Genomic DNA, 20858 nt, shown 5'->3' with positions numbered 1-20858 from the left:
GGTACAGGACCAGATTAGTCAGCCTGTGTGCCATTGTTGGCACGGAGTGCACCAGTTCCATGTAAGGAGTCTGAGAAGACCTCTCAGCACCTGCACTCACAAGCAACAGAGGCCACGTCACATTCTCCAGTACAGAAGAAGCAGCAGAAGCAGGAAAGAGGCAGGTCCCCTACTTCAAAGGCGCAAAAAATCTCTAAAGGATCACATCTGGAGCTGAAGCACCTAAATAACCCACCCTCTCTGCACTGTCAACTCCAGCACTGAAGCTGGTCCCGTAGAATCTGGTACTGGTGGACTCTGTGTAACGAGTCATATGGGAGATGTGGATATGCCTTCCACTCCTGAGACATACAAGGTGGCCTGGAACCTCATCAAGCTAACCTCCGGTTGCTTAGCATCTCTGGCCAGACAGTCAGCACCGTCTCTGGTACCAAGGCCTGTACAGTCGAGGAAGAAAACCCCTATACTGCAGAGGTTGTCTTCCCCTCAGTCCTGGTCACCAGATAGGGCCTGTTTACCGTGGCACCGATCCTGGGGTGGCTCCTGTACAAGGCAGAGTCTTCCCAGTGATCTGACTCCTTCCCAAAGGCACCAGTGTGGCACGGTACTACTCCCCTCTATGGTCTCTGCATTCCACCTCTGCATCCAAGTTGTAACCAGAGTCGCGCAGGTCCAGAAGAAGACACACTCGATACATCACCCAGGGAGGAGGCAGGAGCTTTTGGTGTCATGGCCTCATCAGTGGCTGGCACCACCTCCGTGGCCCTTTTGAACCTCCTCGGCCTATCACGAAGTGCAGACTGTTGGTGGCCTCTGTCAGCAGGGGCACCCTGTCAGCAGTCTTAGGAAGAGAGCATGCCATAGGGGTACAGTCTTCTCAGCAGACTGCGTCTGGTTGCAGATGCCTGCAACTCAGCCATATGGAGTGCTTGTACAGTCCTATTCAGAGTCCCCAGCTGGGGCAACAAGTGGGCCTGTGCTTTGGGGTGAACTAATGGCACTGGGTTACTGGAGCACCCCCACACCCACTACTGTCCCTGGATAAGCATTTTGGTACTGGTGACCGTGGGCATGTGCCTTTGGTACCGGGCCTGGTGCTGGATACTGACTGAGGGAGGTGGAGTTTCTGGGGCTTTCCTCCACATTGTCTCTGGATGAGGCGATAGCTGGTTCCATGACGTTGTTGCCTCCTATGGACAAAAGGAACTTCTGAGGTGCATCTGAGTGGTTAAACACTGGAATAAGTTGCCTAGGGAGGTTGTGGAACCTCCATCTCTGGTGCTATTTAAGAGCAGGTTAGATAGATATTTATCAGGGATGGTCTAGACCCGTGGTCCCCAACCCGGTGCCCGCAGGTGCAATGGCGCCCGCCGGGCCCTTTACATGTGCCCACGGAGCAATCTGGGCTGGCCCCGCCCCCGGGCATGTGGCAGGTGCCAGCCCTGGGTGCATGGCTGGCCCCGGCCCTGGGTGCACTGCGCGTGCCGGTGCCGAACCTGACCCCCGCCCCCGGGTGCGCCGCGTGTGCCCTGGCCCTGGTGCCGGCCTTGGCCCCGCCCCCGGGGGCGCTGCACGTGCCCTTGCCGGCCCTAGCACCGGCCTTGGCCCCGCCCCTGGGGGCACCGCGCAGCCCTTGCCGGCCCTAGCACCGGCCTTGGCCCCGCCCCTGGGGGCACCGCGCAGCCCTTGCCGGCCCTGGCGCCGGCCTTGGCCCCACCCCCAGGGGCGCCACACTGGCCCCAGCCCCAGCTCCGGGGGTGCCGTGCAGAACCTGGGTAGCCCCTGCCCAGGATCGCGGCACATGCTGGTGCCGACCTCGGGCATGTGGCGCATGCTTGGCCCCGCCCCCAGTCACATGGCCTGTGAGCGGCCCCGCCCCCATACGCGCAGCGCGTGAGCAGCCCCACCCCCAGGCGCCCGGCAGCCTCAAAACGTTGGGGACCACTGGTCTAGACAGTACTGGATCCTGCCGTGAGGGCAGGAGACTGGACGTGATGCCCTCGTCATCTCCCTTCAAGTTCTAGTGTTCTATGATTCTATGGCTCAGAACTTGGGCCTACAAGTCAAGGAGTCATAGAAGACATATATCGGATGGTGGACATTTTGTCACCGGGGAGCCTTCTAGGACTGCCATCCTTTTCTCAAGCAGATCTCCTCGACCATGAAAGCCTTGTGGCAAATCCCAGCATCAGTTTCCCCTAACTGCCAAGGAAGTTGAGCATTGGTACTTTGCCCTGTTTCAGGGATATCAGTAAACACGCCCGCATCCAGGTATCTTGATTGTCAATCTGGCTAATGCCAAGGAACAGCAAGGTCAACAGGGCCTGACTCCTAAGTCCAAGGCCTCCAAAAAGTTGGACATTCTTAGTAGGAAGGTTTATTCATCTGGCAGTCTCCAGTTTAAAATTGCAAACCAACAGGCAGTTCTGGGCCACTACAATTATAATTCATGGGCAACCATGGATAAGTTTAAGGAGCTCCTGCCTGTGGACTTGAGGAGGGCAAGGTGATCTCCCGAACCTTCCTTCAGGCATCCCTTGATACTATGGACGGACTTTGCCTCTTGCACAATGTCTACGGGCATTGTTATGAAACGTAACTCATGGCTCCAGGTGTTGGGCATTCCCCCAGAGGTCCAAAATACAATTCAGGACCTGCGGTTTGATGGCTCAGGCTGGTTCGCAGAGCAGACTGACTCGAGGCTTCACAGCTTGAGACAGAGCAGGGCTACGTTCAAGTCCTTGGCGAAGTATAAGCCAGCTACCCAGCGTAAACATTTTAAGCCACTATCGGTACCATGCTATTACCCCTCCCACCAGAGGCAGGATTTGAGTAGAAGGGGCAATAGAAGGAATAGTAGACAACCCCCTCCCTGCCAAGTGTGAACAGTAACGGGGAGGGGGGGAGGGAATCAAGGCTGTTCCTCATATAGGCAGTTGCCTGGGCCTAGGAAGAACTTTTGAAGATGTGTCTGAGGGTGGCTTACCACTCTAGTTCCTGGATCCTGTCCTGATGATTGGAGACCAGTTATCCCACTTTTAGGCTATGTCTACACTGGCGCGATCTTGCGCCAGAAGTATGCAAATGAGACTAAGCGTGGAATATTGTCAAGCCTCATTTGCATATCTAATGAGTCGCCATTTTTGTAGAAGAGGCTCTTGTGCCAAAAAGAGTTGTCTACACTGCCCCTTCTTGCGCAAGAAAAACCCTCTTGCGCAATGCCGTTATTCCTGAAAATAATCCACGTAACAGCGATGTTCTTCGAGATGTTCTTCGAGATGTGTTGCTCATGTCCATTCCACAACCCTCCCATCTCTCCTCTGTTGGAGTAACTTCCAACAAGAAGGAAACGAGGGACGGTGCAGGTTGGCAGTGGACTGTATACCTTGCCATACAGGCGCCACTCTAGGGGGTCTCCTCTGCTGACCTACGTGTTCCTGTTAGGGAAAAGCTGTTTAATGACTGCTTGCAGCACATACACACCTAACTTGGAATGGACGTGAGCAACACATCTCGAACACCAGTTCTGGAAGGTACAGAACCACCTTTACTGGATGAGCTGCTCAACGGAAGAAAGGATTTGGACATCAGAGATAATTCAGTTTTATCCCAATTGTACAGGCAATGTGCATATAGCAATCCTGTTTTGTATGAATGATTTGTATTTATTTATTTAATTGTGTTACACTGAAGCTGGATTCTCAGTCCAGTCTTTCTGGATGACATCTCTAGAAACGTGGTTCAAATGAACCTTCACTCATCCAAAACAGAGCAGATGCCCTGAAATTGTTCTGTGTGCAGCCACTCACACCGTGTTATAGCATAGCATTCCAGTAAGTAAACTCCGCCATTTCTCTCTCTGTAAGACTGTGAGTCTCATCAGCTGTCTAACCAAAAATCTTGCAGATCCAGATTGGCCCAAGCGGGCAATTACCATTGAAGTTTAGTTGTAAAGTCACAAGGGCAGAACTAGACTCTGAATATAGCTTTTTAAAGTGTGAACGCTGAATTCATTTGAGATGGGTCTCTATTTCGAGAGCAATAAATCTTTATCATTCTTCATTGGTTTTCAATAGTTCAAGCCATTTAGGAATATCTTGAAGCTGTGTGAACAGATGGTCCAGTCCTGAAACCCCTTTTCTCAATGGGTCTTTACTCACAGTAGAATGCTCACGATTCTATTGCTTTGTGAGAGCAATGACTACCTCTAATAGGAGGCTTTGCAGGCTCAAAGCATAGTGAAAGGTTACTGGCATTCTCTACTGCACTTCATAACAAAATCATTTAAACTACCAGCGTGGCTTGTAAATAAGTCACTAATTTTCATACCTCCAGTGGAGCTTGTGCTGCTAGAAAATCTGGCCCTAAAAGTTTAATAACTTAGCGATGCCACTATTCTCAGTAACACATTTCAGGCTACCTGCAGCCTTAGGAAGACAGCAGTCCACTGCATCAGATTGGGAAAGTATTTTTTTATAACCAGAGGGACTAGAACAAATGGTTTAAATAATTTCTCCAAAACCTTAGTCTTATCTGGAGGTCAGATGAATCCATTAAGCCGGCTGGATCTCAGGCTCAGGAGGAACAACAATGCTGTGGAATGAAGACATTTGGAGGTGCAGCTTTAAATTGTACAGCATGGATCACTGGTCTGATACGTTTGAACAAGCACGGCTGGTGGTATGTTATCTTTATCACAAAGATTCACAGGTGCCCCACGACCATTTTGTCAGGCACCATAATTGATCCTTGGGATTCCCCCATTTGGGGTAGAGTTGGTCAGACTACTGCTACACCAGCTACTGCAGGAATCCCAGCAAAGTGCAAGGAGAAAATGCAGAATCACCATACAGTATGCTGTAATGCTTTACAGGAGAGCATTTGCACCCACAAATGCTGTAGAAGATGCTCTGACTGCAACATTTGGCCTGATGGAAGGCCCACTCAAGTCTGCCTGACCAGGAAAGCCTCCTTGCTGGACAGAGTAGGGACATTCTTGTTGATCTGACACTTGTCTCACTGTCTTGGCATGGACAGTCTCGAGCCTGAGGAGGATTTACAAGTTCCCACCCCACCTCCCAAGACAGGGGAGATTTAAAAAACAAACAAACAGGAAGGGTTGTGTGGCAATCTGTCTAATCCACAAGCAGGCAGGGTGTTTCACTGAACTCATGACTACCAATCCCCAATGAGCTAATCATGGTCTGATAGCATACTTGAACTGTCATTTGAAGGAGGGACCGTCCCTTCCCCCCATTAAACACTAATCAGTTCCCTCTGCTGAAGTATTTGAACCATTTCAAAGTATTATGCAACTGTCCTCCGCTCTCCGCTTTTATGAACTGAACTTGGACCAAATCTCCACTTTGTCTGACCTTTGCACTTTCTAATTGCTATGACCTCACTTTGGTTACTGCAGCAGTGTTTAAAGTCCAGCAGAGAGAGTAGTATACGTGCCCTGTACCGAAGATAGCCCAGCTCCATTTCCCACCACACTGCGTGCCTATGCATTAGGGTTTCGGGATCCTGGATTTGTTTGGTCTGACTGCAAGATGAAGCTAATTGTCAAGATGATGGTTCTGTGCCTGGCTCTGAGTCTAGGAAGATGTGATGAAGAAATAACCCCGGACAACACAGTCAACCAAGCACCGGCAGAGGAATCGTCCTCAGCAGACTGGGGCATTGGGAGCCTCCGAAATGGCTTTGAAACTGTTAATAGCTATTTTGATTCTTTTTTAGAGCTGTTAGGAGGAAAAAATGGGGTTTGTCAGTACAGATGTAGATATGGTAAGTGGCCTCTTTCCTTTTTATAGGGCCCCATGGGTTCAGGCACCTGCCCTGTGAATTGGTGCACCTATTTCAGAGCTAGATCTGGTAAGATATTGGCTAGAGGTTTGAAGTTTGAGCTAGAAGAGGGGAAGGGCAAAAGCAACTGATACTCTCCCCTGACACAAATCTTGTACATTTTGTATCTGTTTCCAGGGCATATGGCTGAATTTTGCATGTTATTCTCCCAGCACTAAGTTAGCAAGTAAAAAACTAATGGGTGGAGGAGGAATGGATAATTCAACTGTGTGCTGATAACTGAGCCTGGTGTATAGGGACCAAGATGGGGTCCTTTGGATTGTTCTGCTACTAGGGGTAAGGGGAGAGAAGAGACTATGAGTCATCACAAATTTCAATTCTCAGTCATCTAAGGCCCCAAAGCAGGGGACAACTCTTCAGAAGAGGACAAAGACACCCCAGACTAAGGGACCAACCCCAAACAGACTTTGGGACCAAAACACTCAAGAACAAAAGGATTTTGTATAACCCAGTGATGATTTTTGTTTGTTTCTTTAACATGCATCAGGTTTGGTTAGCTAGCCCAGCCTTTGCAAGCACAAAGAGTAAGGGCTCTTCCAGACTTTAGCTCTACAAATCTATTAGCTTGGTAGGTGGAGTTTCAATGACTCACAAACAGCAGACCAGGCAGGTTGCAACAATCACTGCAGCCATCAGGGTTTAATTATTCAGCAGTTCTAAGATTAGTAATGATGGTGGGAGGGGGGAAGAGAACCCAAAGGTAAATAAGATCTCTCTCTTGTCATGGCTACAAGAACCCTTAACACTCAGGACTGTCCCAGAGAGTTGCTGTGTCTTGGACTTTAGAACTTTTTTAAAGGCACAAGTCAATTTGAGACCGGATTTAAGGGGAAAGTTTTTTGGATGGAGTCTAAAATGTCTGTAGACAAAAGCATCCTTGAATATAAAGTTGCTCAACTTGTGTTGAAGAGATCAGGAGATTTGCTACAAGGAACGTTTTACCTCTGAAGGTGGGAGGGAGAGGAGAAACTGGCAGGCAAACACTGTCAACAACCTGAGGCCAGAGCTTTGTGACAGTGGCACCCTGTGGGTCTGATGACTCATAAGGGGAGCTCCTGAATGACAGTAGACAGCCATAACTGCCACTATCAGGTAGAACAATGTACATAGAGAGGTTACGAGAAAGGGAGCAAAGGGAGGACAGAGAGGCACCAGTATTTCAACCACCAAAAAACCCCTCTCCCCCACCTAGCATTTCATTTGTCCCAGCCCAACAGAAGTTAGGGCTGGGAACACTGTAAGAGACACTTCATCCTTAGCTGACCATTGTTTGAGATTTCCAATTTTTTCTTTTAAGTAGTTCAATTTAAAAACAAATCCCTCAGTTTATTTAATGTATGAGGAGAGTGGTTTTTTTGCTGAAGAAGAAAATACAGACTAGATATTAGCTGCCACACTGCTATTGGGATGTCTCCAACTGTCTCTCAGTCCTGTAGCTACAAAAAGGGGAGGAAACATTAGTGGCTTCATTTGCTGAAGGATGAGGTTGTCCATCAACATGTAAAGCACCTCTCATTGGTTACTGTGACCTGGGAGATGGGAGATATCCATGTAGGTGTGACAAATGCTGAGAGGAAATTCACACCCACATTTGTGCAACAGATTAACTCAACATTTTTAAAAAAATGAAAAATTAAGCCAAAATGTTCTCCACCCATCTTACAATTACCACAACCACCACATACAAATTTAAAATATGCCCACACATAGCAAGTCCCATGTTCTAAAGGCTTTTCATAACAGAGCATTTATGTGAAACCAGGACTCCAGCCAGAGTCGAATGATGTGCTGAAATAGCATAAGAGGGCGTGTTTTGAAGCCTTCTCTGGAAATGAATGACTGTCAGTGTCAAACTAAAGATCATAATGGAAAGGATCTTTCAACTCCATTACTAACATCTCAAATTATTAAAGCTTGAAGAATTCACCATTAATGCCAGTTGTTTACTTTTTGGATTCTACTCACTTGGGACAGTGAGTCCACCTTGTGTATATCTAGGGTTCCTATTATTAGGGCAGTATCATAAGACTTGAAATAAATTGGTCAGGGTAACTTTTGGTTCCTCAGCACCAGTGCAGGTTTGTGTTTCTATGCACTGCAGGCCAGTATGTAAATGTACTAAAACAGAAAACCATTTTATTCAGATTAAGGTTTCACAAAGCCTGTAGTCAGTGTCTGTGTGCCCAAAAGAATCCCACTGATTCAAAAGGAGTTTCAGAGGGCAGGAATGCAGGATCAGGTCTTACGCTGCTTAACAGTGGGTCTTTTGATGATCCACATAGTCATATTTGTCCATGCTGTTCTCCCCCAGTTCAGGAATTTGAAGCTGCAAACTAGGGAGGTGGAATCCAAAACATCTGAGATAAAATTAATTTGTTCATAGGAAGAATAAATGCAGGGTCCCTTGACCTAAGCCAGCCACCTGCAACTATAACAGGAATTAAAAGATCAAGTCTCTTTTCCTCAGGACAAGTGTTACAAATTCTTCCTGCTGCTCTTTTTATTTTCAGCCTTGTAACACTGCTAAGCTGCATTGCCAAAATACAGATCAGGACTTAATTGTAATGGCCATATCCATCTCATGCTGATAATGACTCTTCCTTCTCCTGGCTGCCAACTGAAGCTATATCTACACTACGGGTTTTTTCCGGGATACTGTGTCTGTTGTTCTGCTTTTTTTTTTTTTTTAACAGAAGAGCATACACGCTCTTTTGGAAGCCCTGTCTTCCACCTTCCACAAGGAAGAAGGACTCTTCTGAAAGAGGAGGTTTTTCTAAAATCTGGCCTAGTGTAGGCGGGCCAAATGGAAAAGCCTCTTCCACAAACACTATTGAAAAAAGGTATGCAAATTGTGGAGTGTAGTCTAGACATAGCCTCACATGGTTCCTGATTTTTCACCAGCAGAGAGCAGCATTGTGGAGGACTGAGAATGCACATTACATAACCCAAAATAAGTATGTGTGTGTGTCTATGGTTATGTGGCTGTTCACTGAAAAATATTGGCGGGATAGTGAGGCACTTCTGTGGGCAAGGCATTGGTGAAAAACCAAGAACCATATTTACAGGCATCCAAACAAAAGAAGCTTCAAGTAAAACAATTCTCTAGACAGTTTCCCCAACTTCAGATGCCAGGCTCTGTGGGTGAGTGGACAGGTGGGATTTGCAGCACTGTGCAGGTTATTGCCTCTTTCTCAGACCTGTCCCAACATCAAGGGACCTATCTTTAACATTTAAGAGCTCTAGAAGTCATGGTTTCCAGACCAGGACTGCATGGGGCTGGGTAAAGATGGGCAGAGTAATTGAGTGTGCCCGGGGCTTGAGTATCCAATGCTGGGGGCCCCACTGTCCCAAGCTTCTGTTGAAAGAAATAAACAGCAGGGTGAAATGTAAAGTCCCTTGTGGAGGGTTCTATTACCAACAATTACACAAAAGTGGATGTCCCCTCTCTTTCCTACTTGAATATTGCCCGGGTGGAGAATGTAGCAGGGACTGAGTAGCTCAGGAGATCTGAGGCAGCTGGAATGCAGAGTCCCCATCTCCCCAAGAAGTACTCAGACAAGAGGCCCGAGAACGTGAGCTGGAGGTGCAGAGCTTGGAACAGTAACTAGGCCCAGCTCAGACCCACCTGGTTTAGAAGCACATGGGACCCATATTTGGGTCCATATACAACAGACTGTCCAGTGGGGGGAGGGGCCCAGGCTGTAAACCAGCAATGGTCTGGCCCTTCTTAAAAGGCTACTGATTGCGTGAATTGCAACCGCCCATAGACAATGTAACTAGGGATGCGGTGGTGCTGCAGCACCCTAACTTGAAGTGGTGTCTCCTATACACAGGGTTTACAGTTTGGTTCAATGGCTCTCAGCGCCCCCACTATAAGAATGGTTCCAATGACACTGCCAATGCCTGACCCTAATGAGGCATTTCCCATTCTCTAGTCCTCAGGGAGTGCTGTGCTGTGTATCACTTGATCTAAAAGGAGCAGCTCATGCTTTTCTTCTTAAAACAAGCGATTAGACAGATGATGGTTCTCTCTCTGGACATATCCTGGGTGTTCAGTGGAGCTGGTATGCCTGTAGGAGGCTGTATTTAAGACTTTCCTTGTACAATGTTTCTTTGCTTTTGGCAAACCAAAAGCAAAGAACCTGTGCTTACCTCTAAGTTCGATGCATCACAATCTGAGTTGCACTCAACTACGCATTTCTGTTGTCAGGACCAACACACCTGACTTTTCATATTTCTCTGTTTTTCCAGGGAAGGCTCCAATGCCAAGACCAAACTACAAGCCACAGGAGCCCAATGGCTGCAGTTCCTACTTCCTGGGTCTCAAGGTACCAGAAAGTGTATGTACTGTTGCTAACACCTAATTCTCCAATAAAATAATTCACTAACCAGAATAATCAGCTAAAAGAAAAAAAATCAAATAGTTAAAAATGTGGCCCGGTTATGATATGTGATGTTGATATGATAGGCTGCAGACAGCTCTTCGGAAACGTGAGGGTATGGCTCAAAAATTGCTGTGACAGTTAATCATATCGTATTATAGAATTAAATTGTCTGGCTAGGTTTGCCATTGTCTAGCAGAATGGCTAAGTAGCAGTTCTGCAGAAAAAGACCTGGAGATTACAGTGGATGAGAAACTGAATATGAGTCAACAGTGTGCACTTGTAGCCAAGAAGGCTAATGGCATATTAGGGTGCATCAGGAGAAGCATTGCCAGCAGATCCAGATAAGTGATTATTCCCCTTTATTTGGTTCTGATGAGGCCACATCTGGACTACTGTGTCCAGTTCTGGGCCTCCCACTATAGAAAGGATGTGGACGCATTGAACAGGGTCCAGCAGAGGGTGACCAAAATGATTAGGGGGCTGGAGCGCATGACCTATGAGGAGAGACTGAGGGATTTGGGTTTGTTTAGTCTGCAGAAGAGAAGAGTGAGGGGGGATTTGATAGCAGCCTTCAACTTCCTGAAGGGAGGTTCCAAAGAGGATGAAGAAAGGCTGTTCTCAGTAGTGATGGATGGCAGAACAAAGAGCAATGGTCTCAAGTTTCAGTAGGAGAGGTCTAGGTTGGATATTAGGAAAAACTATTTCACTAAGAGGGTAGTGAAGTACTGGAATGGGTTACCTAGGGAGATGGCGGAATCTCCATCCCTAGAGGTTTCTAAGTCTCGGCTTGAGAAAGCCCTGGCTGGGTTGATTTAAGTTGGGATTGGTCCTGCCTTGGGCAGGGCGTTGGACTTGATGACCTCCTGAGGTCTCTTCCAGCTCTATGATTCTATGGCTGCCCATGATGGCAAGTGAAGGGGAAAATGTAACTTTAAGGATAACCATTAATTTACTCTCTGCAGAGTGATCAGCTTCCAAATGTTGGTGGCTGCTGCTTGCAGTAGATGAATAATCCTGCCAATAGGAGTTAAACGTGTGGGTGGATGATATGAAATTCCAATTGTCTTATATTTATTGTCAGATAAGGTCTCCTTAGCTGATAATGTCCCCTTTGCTTCCGGAGAAGCAAAGGATGGCAACAGAAGCCGTTCAGAAGGAATTGGTGCATTGGCTAAAGAGCACTGGTGCAATAGAACCTACTTAATGGAAATCCAGATAAGGATCATACACTTTTAACTGGATCCATCACCAGGGAACATTCAGTGCAAGGCAGTTCAATTATTCCATGGTAAAGATAAATGGCAATGCCTGGTGTTCATTGCAAAGCCAATTTCCAGGTGAGGATTGGTGTTTGCTTTCATAAATCTCCCACTATGCAGCCCTTTGGACCCTTTTTAGCACTCCCCGGCTCAATATTGAGTGCTAAGTAAATTCAACTGGCTTCCATGCTTTGTATACAGTGGTTATATTTTAAAGCAATCCATGAAATCAAAGTTAATCAAGCTAATCTGTAGGCTGAGAATGTTCCTTGAAGAGCCTCTAAAAGCCGGCATGGCTAATTAGCCTACTTCTGTTCCCACCAGAATCTGCACCAATTAAACTTCTGTTAAAAAAATCCCTCATGGACTAAATTATATTAGTTCCTTAAACTGGACACCATCACCAGCCCCTCTGGAGGCTTCTGTCTTCTCCTGCACATGAATGCATTCACGAGTGCTAGAAGCCAGGAGGGGAAATGAGACCCCTACACTGGGGATGTGGAAGAGAAACACTGTCTAGTAGTAATTTACCAAAGAAGGGCTTCGTTCCCATCTTGATCTGAGCAGGCCCATGCATAACTCTCACGTGTGTTACAAGAAATAACACACAGACCATCAGGAAAATATAAACCAAAAAACAGTGTATTTGTTCTTGACCTTACAGCTCTGTTTGTTACAACTATGGCATTAACACTGGAATTGTACCATAAACATGTTGGGTCGAGGAGCAGCATTTGGTGGTTTGGGGAAAGTGGGGCATCACTACCATTGGTGAGGGGAATAGACCCTTCGCTGAGTACAAGACCTGAGCAGTGCTGTCTTATCTTGCCCTTCCTCTACCTCCAGTTGGATTTAGGCATCCCTGCCATGACTAAATGCTGTAACCAGCTGGATGTTTGTTATGACACCTGCGGAGCCAACAAATACCGCTGTGATGCCAAGTTCCGCTGGTGCCTCCACTCCATCTGCTCAGACCTCAAACGGAGCCTGGGTTTCGTCTCCAAAGTTGAAGGTGAGTTTTGCACCCAACTCAGCCTTGCCAGGGGCAGGTGGCTTCAGCTCCAATTTCCAAAGGAGAGGGGGCACAAATTCCTTTTCCTACCACATGGCAGCAGGTTTTTGTTGCAATTCTGCAACTAGACAGATTCTGCCCTTGTGACATGCCACAGTGGCATGTGTAATTTGCTTAGACCAAAAGGATGAGTGAGCCCTAACTTTTACTTGAACATTGCCTACCTCCTTTCTAAGGCCGGCCTGCCCCCAGACTTTTGCCTAATGTGCTTTTATGCTGGAAGTTTATCAACATTTTAAAAATAAAACCTTCAACACTAGTCACTTTTATCTTAGGGTGGGAGTTTGAAATCCACCTATTGTCATTTGGATGCTCAGTTCCTATTACTTTCCACTGGGAATTGGGTGTCCAAATCCCTTAGCCAGGTTTAAAAGTCTCAATGTTAATGTTTTAGAAAGGGATTAATTTTCCACCGTATTTAACTTTAATGACAAAATGTTCTTATCTACATGATACATTTATAAGCCCCAATTTCAAGGTGCACACTCTGAGACCTTGATTTGGGGTGAGTTGAAGCTTGCCCATAGGGGCTGCCACCTCTTAATTATTCTTTTCACCTGAGTAAAGCCACTGTGGGGGAGAAACGACAGGGAGAAAGAGACATCATAGATACTCCCCATTTTATCATCTCCTAATCCTGAAATGGAGACAATACTCTCCCAGTAGCTCCAATGTCCAAGATGGAGAGGTTGGCTGAGAAGCTAAATGCAGATCCCTACACAAATCAAGTGAACCTTATAGGCACATCACAGTGACTTGCTCGGGTGTATATCCCCCTCCTAGAATGGCGGCTTAAATTAGAAACAGTACACACAGCTCTCCTCCCTTCTCCTGCCAGCAGGCCTCACGGAGCTTAACACAGGGAAGAGGTAGGCCTGGGCTACACTTAAAATTAGATGGACCTACCTATATCATTCAGGGCTGTGAAAAATGTTATGCCCGGTGAAACATAATTAGATCACCCTTAACTTCTACTGTAGACACAGGTAGGTGAATGGAAAAGCTCTTCCATCAACTTAGCTACGACCTCTCAGAGAAATGGATTAACTACACTGGAAAAACCCTTCCATTTACCTAAGACCTAAAGGATGGTGTTACAGCAGCACCGCTATAGCACCACAGCTATGCTGCTGTAGTGCAGATATGTATCTCTAGCATGCTATAGCTGCAGGAGGTTCAGTGAGTTGGGATGGGGGCGGGGAAGAACTACACTTCCCCAGCTGCTCCTAAATTCCTGAAATACCTCAGAGTGCTCCTGGCCAGCGCATGCTTCTGAGAGTAACTGTGGAAGACCTTCTGATTTGTGTGCTAAAGCTGCACTGTTACTGCAATTTCCTTTGATTACAAACATTATTCAGATCAACTGCTTTTGAAATGTGGCTTTAAACTATGAAACTCTGGTGCTGTCTCACTTCTCAACTAGCAAGTCCAATGAATTAGGTTCTTGCTACCTTTAAAAAAATATGACAAACCTTGAGCGCCCATGAACGACTTGGTTTTTAGGATTCAGTTCCTGAACATTGTGTCTGATTTTGTTCATGTTTGGTTGAGAAACTCTAACCCTGTCTCAGAACTAGCCCATCAAATTTGAGGCTGATATGACCAGTTTTGTGAATTTTAGAACTGATCAAACGTAGAAATGTTTACTAGAATCACAGCTGCTCTGTTCAACCTAGGTAGGAAACAGCTCCTGGCTATTATTACTGCAATTCAGGCAATATTAGCAGAGTAGGGACCATTTGAGCAGCAATAAGTACCGGTAATTAACTTCAGAGAGTGAGTGAGTGTGAGTGTGAGTGTGAGTGTGTGTGCACGCTCGCGCACTGGACATTCTAAGGGTCCTGTTGGGTTAACTGCACTCCTGGGCACCCAAACAGTAATGGGCCAGAAATGCCTTTATTCAACTACAGTTAGCCCACAGACTGTCCTTTCCTCTTTGATGTGGATTTAGCCAATGTTACATCCCTTCATCATGCTGGACGTCACCCTACTTGGGGACTGTTGGCAAAGGCCACATGGAAGCTACAGTTCATTATACTGAAGCCAAGCTGCTAAATAAAATGAATTGGTAGGACACATTTCAACAAAACTCTCCACTGGTTCTTGAGCCAATTCTGGATCCTGTTCAACGTGTCAGTCCTGATCTGAGAGTCAATTAATAGCTGGGACCTACATGTCTTGGTGACAACTTCACCCTCCACCATCCAACAAGGCACAAGTGGCAGGCATGGACGCAGAAGTTCATGGTTATTGAGACAAAGTTCCTATGGGCTGCAGACGGTGTATTCTGAGTGGAGGGTATCCATGCTGTAAAACTCCTTAGCCCAGAAAACCACCACACAGAAGTGGCATGCATGGACTGCAGATGAAGATGAGGTGAAGAGAAAAAGTGGGTTTCTTTGGCAGGCTCAATGTGAACCTTCCTTTCCCTGCAGTACTTAAATCAGGAGTGGGCAAATAATTTTTGAAGAGGGGCCACTTCAAGAGTTTGGTAAGTGGTCAAGGGCAGCACTCTTCCATTATATTAATGGAGAAGGTGCAGGGTCTGTGTAGGGTCTGGGATGGAGCTTGGGTGCGGAAAGGAACTTGGGGTAAGTGATTAGGGTGCAGGGGCATGGGGTCTGGGATGGAGTTTGGATGAAGGAGAAGGTTGTGACCTGGGGCAGAAGACTTGAGTGCAGAAGAGCATGCAGGGTCCAGGAGGGGGAATGGGTGCAGGAGATGATTCTGACTGGGAGAAGGGATGCAGGAGCAAGATGCAGGGTCTGGGGGGGGGGGGGGTAAGAGGAGCAGGAGAAAGGCAGAGAGTTGGGGGGAAGGAGGGACTGGGGTGCCAGAGGCAGGCTTTGGCTTTGGCTGGTAGACACTTACTTGGATGGTTCCCATCCCTGCCTTCTAAGTCCCTGCACCAGCTACAGGAGCCATTTGCAGCTGCGAGCCTAGAGATACTTCATGCACTGCCTGTCCTGCAAACAGGCAGCTCCCATTGGCTAGAAACCAGCCAATAGAAGCTGAGAGATTGTGCTGGGGCTGTGGGTAGTGCATGAATCTTCCCCCCCGGGCTAGCAGTGTTCAGAGAGCTGCTCTGAGCAGAGTGGGGCAGGCAGGGAGCCTGGCTGAGGTCCATGGGTTAGGACTCCTTTTTGGACTGAGGCTCCTGCAGGCCAAATCCAGTGGCTTGGTGGGTCAGAGGCAGCCCCCTGACCACATTTATCCCACTTCTGGCTTAGATACTCCAACCAAAGTCATATTGAAAACACATTTGTCACCGACACTGGGTGGCTTTGTACCTGGGACCTATGGAGCTTAGTATAGGAGCCTCTACAGCTTGAGCTATAAAACCAGCTGATACAACTTAAGCTGTAGAGCTCCCTTGTTCTTATCTCTCACTGGAAGTGGTCTAAATGCTATTACATGGGGCAGTGAACCACACGAGGTGTGGGTTACACACAGAGGGTATGTCTACACTGCCACCCTAGTTCGAACTAGGGTGGCTAATGTAGACATTTGAACTTGCAAATGAAGCCCGGGATTTAAATATCCCAGGCTTTATTTTCATGTTCCTGGGTGCCGCCATTTTTAAATGCCAGGTAGTTCGAACTCCCTGCCCGCGGCTACACGCGGCACAGACTAGGTAGTTCGAATTAAAGCTCCTAATTCAGACTACCGTTACTCATTGCAGGAGCAGTAATGGTAGTTCAAATTAGGAGCTTTAATTCAAACTACCTAGTCCGTGCCGCATGTAGCCGCGGGCAGGGAGTTCGAACTACCTGGCATTTAAAAATGGCGGCACCCGGGAACATGCAAATAAAGCCTGGGATATTTAAATCCTGGGCTTCATTTGCAAGTTCGAATGCTTACATTAGCCACCCTAGTTCGAACTAGGGTGGCAGTGTAGACATAGCCAGAGAGATTTATACAACACTAAGTATCCTATGTTTAACTAACACAAAAAACAAATTCAGAAAGATCGTGAGATAGCCATTTGAGTCTAGGAATGAGTAAAGACCTGATATGGGGAGTACAGCATTGGAAGGCATCACAAGTGTGTGCCGGAAACTGATTTGGAGAAGGGTGTTTGGAACACAAGGAGCGAGAGACTGACCTAAGCTGATGCAAAGTCAAGAACGGAAAATGGGGTGGTCTGGAAAAAAGGACTGGACGGAGTGTTGGGATTTGGCAGGGTTCATGGGATTGGGATAAACCTGTGTCAGATTAGTGAGCAAAAGGAAAACTGGCCAATCTTGTTGGCTCGGTGGGCAGGAAGTGGTATTTCAGGATCTGAGATGCAAAGAGATGAGCAAAGAAACACCCATTCTGGTCATGGACTTGAACTTAGTGGCAGAGTTGCAGGGTAGCTAGACCCTATGTGGGGGGTGATGCAAGCAGGAACTTCTGCTTTTAATTGACACTCCCACAATACCTACCTCCATGAGTAGCTCAGAAATTGCTGTGAACAGCACTCCTCAGTCAGAGGTCAATAGATGTGAGGTTCTGGGTGCGTGTGTGTAGGAGAACTCCTCTCCCACCCATCCCCACACAAAGTTACTGGCTGCACAGATCCAAACTTATGAGCACAGGTTTTTAGAGCTCTGGCTGTCTTTTGTTTGTTCTCTCTAGCAACCCAGCTGAGATCTACTTTAACAGCACTTCAGCAGCGTAGCTAAATTGTTACACCGTACTGGCCAAGCATTCCAAATGTGCACACCGCTTTGGCAGAATAGCTTATTCCAGCCCCTTCCCACATGAAACAAACTGTGCTGTGACTTTAATACCAGACTACAAAGGGAAACCTCAGAACTGTCATTCATGCTTAAATTTGACACTTTACGAATGGGCCTTAACAAAGATGCTAACTATCTTACCCATTACAAAGATAGCTTCCCCAAATATCACTCCTAATATCATTATCTCATAGACACTAACCTCCCCCCCTCACCACCCCCATTCTAAAATCTGATTCGTCAATTTTATATGTGTTCACTTTTTTTTTATTGTATCCCTTTGGTATATATGGTCATGCCAATTTTCTTCCACAATTTGATCTGAGGAAGTGGGTCTGGCTCATGAACGCTCATCACCTAATAAACCATCTTGTTAGTCTTTAAAGTGCTGTATAGTCCTGTATTTTGTTTCAGCAAGACCAGACTAACATGGCTACATCTCTATTACTGAGCTGCTAAAGTGAGTTTTGCCAGTATGACAGTCTACACTACAATAGGGGCTTTTACCAGAGAAGCTGTATCAGAGCTCATACTTCACCCTGCACAGCTGTGTCAGGGGTGTGAAGTGTCCATCGTGTAGACCTGTCCTCTGAAAAGCTGACTTGAATCCTTTTGTCCTGTGTGCTAGGTTCTGCCAGGATGACACCCACAAAGGCTAGATGATGTGCTCATCTGAAGAAGTGGGTTTTGCCCATGAAAGCTCACCACACACACACACACACACACACACACACACACACACACGTTATATATAGAATATATATGTTAGTTTCTAAGGTGCCACAGGACTTGTTTTTAAATTTACAGACCAGTATGGCTACCCCTCCGACCCACACAATTAACAGTTTGCTTGTAAGCCAGTCCTGGGACTATTTTAACAAGCAATGGAAGTGTGACCACTGCTGATGTACCCTGTTCTTTTCCCTCCTGACAGCATGCGAATCTGTAGCAGATACAGTGTTTAACACTGTCTGGACTCTGGGCTGCCGACCCTTCATGAACAGCCAAAGAAGTGCCTGCATTTGTAATGAGGAGGAAAAAGAGGAACTCTGAAGAGCCAAGCCCTCTGACCATAGGTGACCTAGACTTCACTTGGCTTGCTAAAGAGCTGTATTTGAGAGGAGACATTTTCCATCAGCTCTCTGAACTGGAGAACAGGGCAGGAGGAGCGGCTTTGTGGACTGTGTATAATGTATTGGTTACCGTTTTGGGGTGCAGTTGGGGCAGTGACAACTATTGCCCACCTCACATCCAATCTCACAGCCCCATCTCTTTCCAGTGTATCACTGTAGGGTATTTTAATGCCAACATTCCAATGAAAGCAATTAAGATGTGCAAACAGAATACAGTGCAGACAGTACTAGGGTAATTTCTGCAACAGATAAGTATGTAACAACTTCCCCCTTCCCCTCCCTGAATCTCTGTTGCACCCTCCCATTAGCCAACAAAATTCCAGTCACTAGTTACATTTTTTAATTAATTATTAAAAAACAGGAGATTGGCTGAATCATTCCCCTCTCGCCGCCCCCCGCCCCCAAATATTGTGGCTCAGCCTATTCTGGGGTTCTGGTTCAGATCCATGTATTTACACACAAACTACCCCACTTATCTGAAATATTTAGAGGTTCCCCAAACCATTTGGATAACCAAGGATTTTTGTTAGTTAAGAGATTGATTTATGGCTGGGGACATGACCAAATATTAGCTTAGAGGGGTTTTGGGTAGTTCTGATGCATGTGTCCACAGAAAGAAAGAATGGGACGAAGACCATTCACGCCCAAGTAGACAAAGCAACCTTGTGTACTGTTAGGACTCCGCCCATAATTTCACAGCAGAGAAATAAGCTTCTCCCGCCCCACTCCCGCAGTCCCATCCAGCTCTATCAATTTATTTTTCTTCCTTCACCATTTAAGACCAAAGGGAAAAATTACATTAGTAGAAGGTGCTTACTGAAGACCAGTGTCATTTGAAGGGGAAGGGAAGGAGTGCAAGAGGCAAAGAGTTGCATTTGATGGGACTTTTAGAAGCCTTCAGGCACATGAAGGCATATTTGTAGAATGGTGCGACATGGGCTATTTGGTTTCACTCCTTTCTTCTGGGTAGCAACATGACTAAGAGATTGACAATCCCAGCTGATTTTACTTTTTTTCAAATATGTTTAAAATCTAAATCTGTTAAAAGATTTTCTTACAGATTTTAAAAACTGCTTTCCGCCTCCCATGAATTTTGTTGCTGCTGCTGCAAGGGAGTTTCTATCAAGGTGTGTGTAACATGGAAGATAGATTGACCCTATCACATGCCTTTATATACTCTCCCTGTCTTCCATTCACTTTCACACACTGCACAAAGGGAAGTTACAACACTTTGTTTTGGGACAGATTCTGTTTCAGCTGTTTTACCTTTCTGGAATGTATGTTTAAATTGATACATTAAACTCCTGTCCCTGTTTTTGCCAGCACCTTGGAAAGTGTTGCACAAATCTGACCCATATGGTCTGCAGCAACAGCAAAATCTGAGACTAATAAAAAGTGATCACAATGTGTGGGTTTTCCCCACTTCCCTTTGTAAGGGCCATTCTTATCTCAGCAGTGCAAATTAAATGTCCCTCTCAACAGTGATAAAGCCACTGGCCAATCAACATTGCAATGCCAAACTTCATCCCAGTAGCTGCCTATCAGAATGTTTCCTGGATCGCCCTAGATTCTTTGAGGTGTTTTGGAATGGGAGAGATGGGAGAAATTTTGAGAGAGGAAACATTTCTACTTTCAGACACTAAGGCTGTCTCTACACTGGTGCGATCTTGCACAAAAGCGGCTGCTCTTACGCAAAAATTTCTGCCTGTCTACACTGGCCGCGTGTTCTTGTGCAAGTAAACTGATGTTCTAATGTATGAAATCAGGGCTTCTTGCATCAGAACTCTGATGATCCCGCTCAGGAATAAGCCCTTTTGCGCAACTGTTCTTGCTCAAGAGGTAGTGTAGACAGGCAACATGAATTCCTTGCGCAAGCAAGCCCTATGGTTAAAATGACCACCAGAGCTTTCTTGCTCAAGAGAGAGAGTCTACACGGGCATGGATGCTCTTGCGCAAAAGCACATGCCAGTGTAGACGCTCTCTTCTGGAAGAATTTTTGCAGAAGAACTCTTCCGCAAAAGAGTTTTTGCGTGAGAATGCGCCAGTGTAGACGTAGCCTAAGAGCTTTATATTTTAAGGTGAACTGCTGGCACCCGTTAATTCTAAATTAGAGTTTATACAAATGAAATAGTTTGCAAAAGTATCTTCAGTAGCTACCTTTATATTGCAGTTCTCTGCTGAGACACATTAAAGCGGACCCGATCATGCAAAGACATGATAGATCATGACAAAATGGAGAAACAAAGGGGTTTTGAACTGAACCTTTCCAGCCAAACTCTGGTACTTTGAAGATAACAGAAATAAAAATGATTGTTTTTATCTACATCACACTTTTCATCCCCAAAGCACTTTACAAACTCCACTGATAGATTGAAAACAGTTGAGCCTGTATTTTTCAGTGTAGTTTCCTTTTACTGACT

The 20858-nt window shown here is 46.2% G+C and overlaps 1 protein-coding gene across 2 annotated transcripts; it reads left to right on the top strand.

Moving 5' to 3' along the window:
* Positions 1-5420: 5420 nt before the first annotated feature.
* On the top strand, positions 5421-19860 carry PLA2G12B (phospholipase A2 group XIIB). Of its 2 annotated transcripts, none has more exons than XM_006131989.5 (4): positions 5421-5787; positions 10117-10205; positions 12356-12521; positions 18240-19860. In XM_006131989.5, exons 1-4 carry the CDS (start codon positions 5553-5555, stop codon positions 18356-18358), a joined length of 609 nt encoding a protein of 202 aa, XP_006132051.1. In that variant the 5' UTR covers positions 5421-5552; the 3' UTR covers positions 18359-19860. The 2 variants fall into 2 exon arrangements, with proteins under 2 accessions (XP_006132051.1, XP_006132052.1); XM_006131990.5 differs by having other exon boundaries at positions 5422-5787; positions 10117-10193.
* Positions 19861-20858: the final 998 nt, after the last annotated feature.

This window comes from Pelodiscus sinensis, chromosome 8 (genome assembly GCF_052426305.1).
Source record: "Pelodiscus sinensis isolate ZL-2025 chromosome 8, ASM5242630v1, whole genome shotgun sequence".
NCBI lineage: Eukaryota > Metazoa > Chordata > Testudines > Trionychidae > Pelodiscus > Pelodiscus sinensis.
The sequence above is the reverse complement of the archived record's forward strand: the minus strand, read 5'-3'. Positions and strand labels throughout refer to the sequence as shown.

What these genes read in the sequence shown, in the direction of transcription:
- PLA2G12B (XM_006131989.5), top strand. Translation starts at nt 5,553, where the DNA reads ATGAAGCTAATTGTCAAGATGATGGTTCTGTGCCTGGCTCTGAGTCTA. An exon ending in GTCTCAAGGTACCAGAAAGT is followed by an intron (nt 10,206 to 12,355) that starts GTATGTACTGTT and finishes CTCTACCTCCAG; the next exon opens with TTGGATTTAGGCATCCCTGC. An exon ending in TTTCGTCTCCAAAGTTGAAG is followed by an intron (nt 12,522 to 18,239) that starts GTGAGTTTTGCA and finishes CCCTCCTGACAG; the next exon opens with CATGCGAATCTGTAGCAGAT.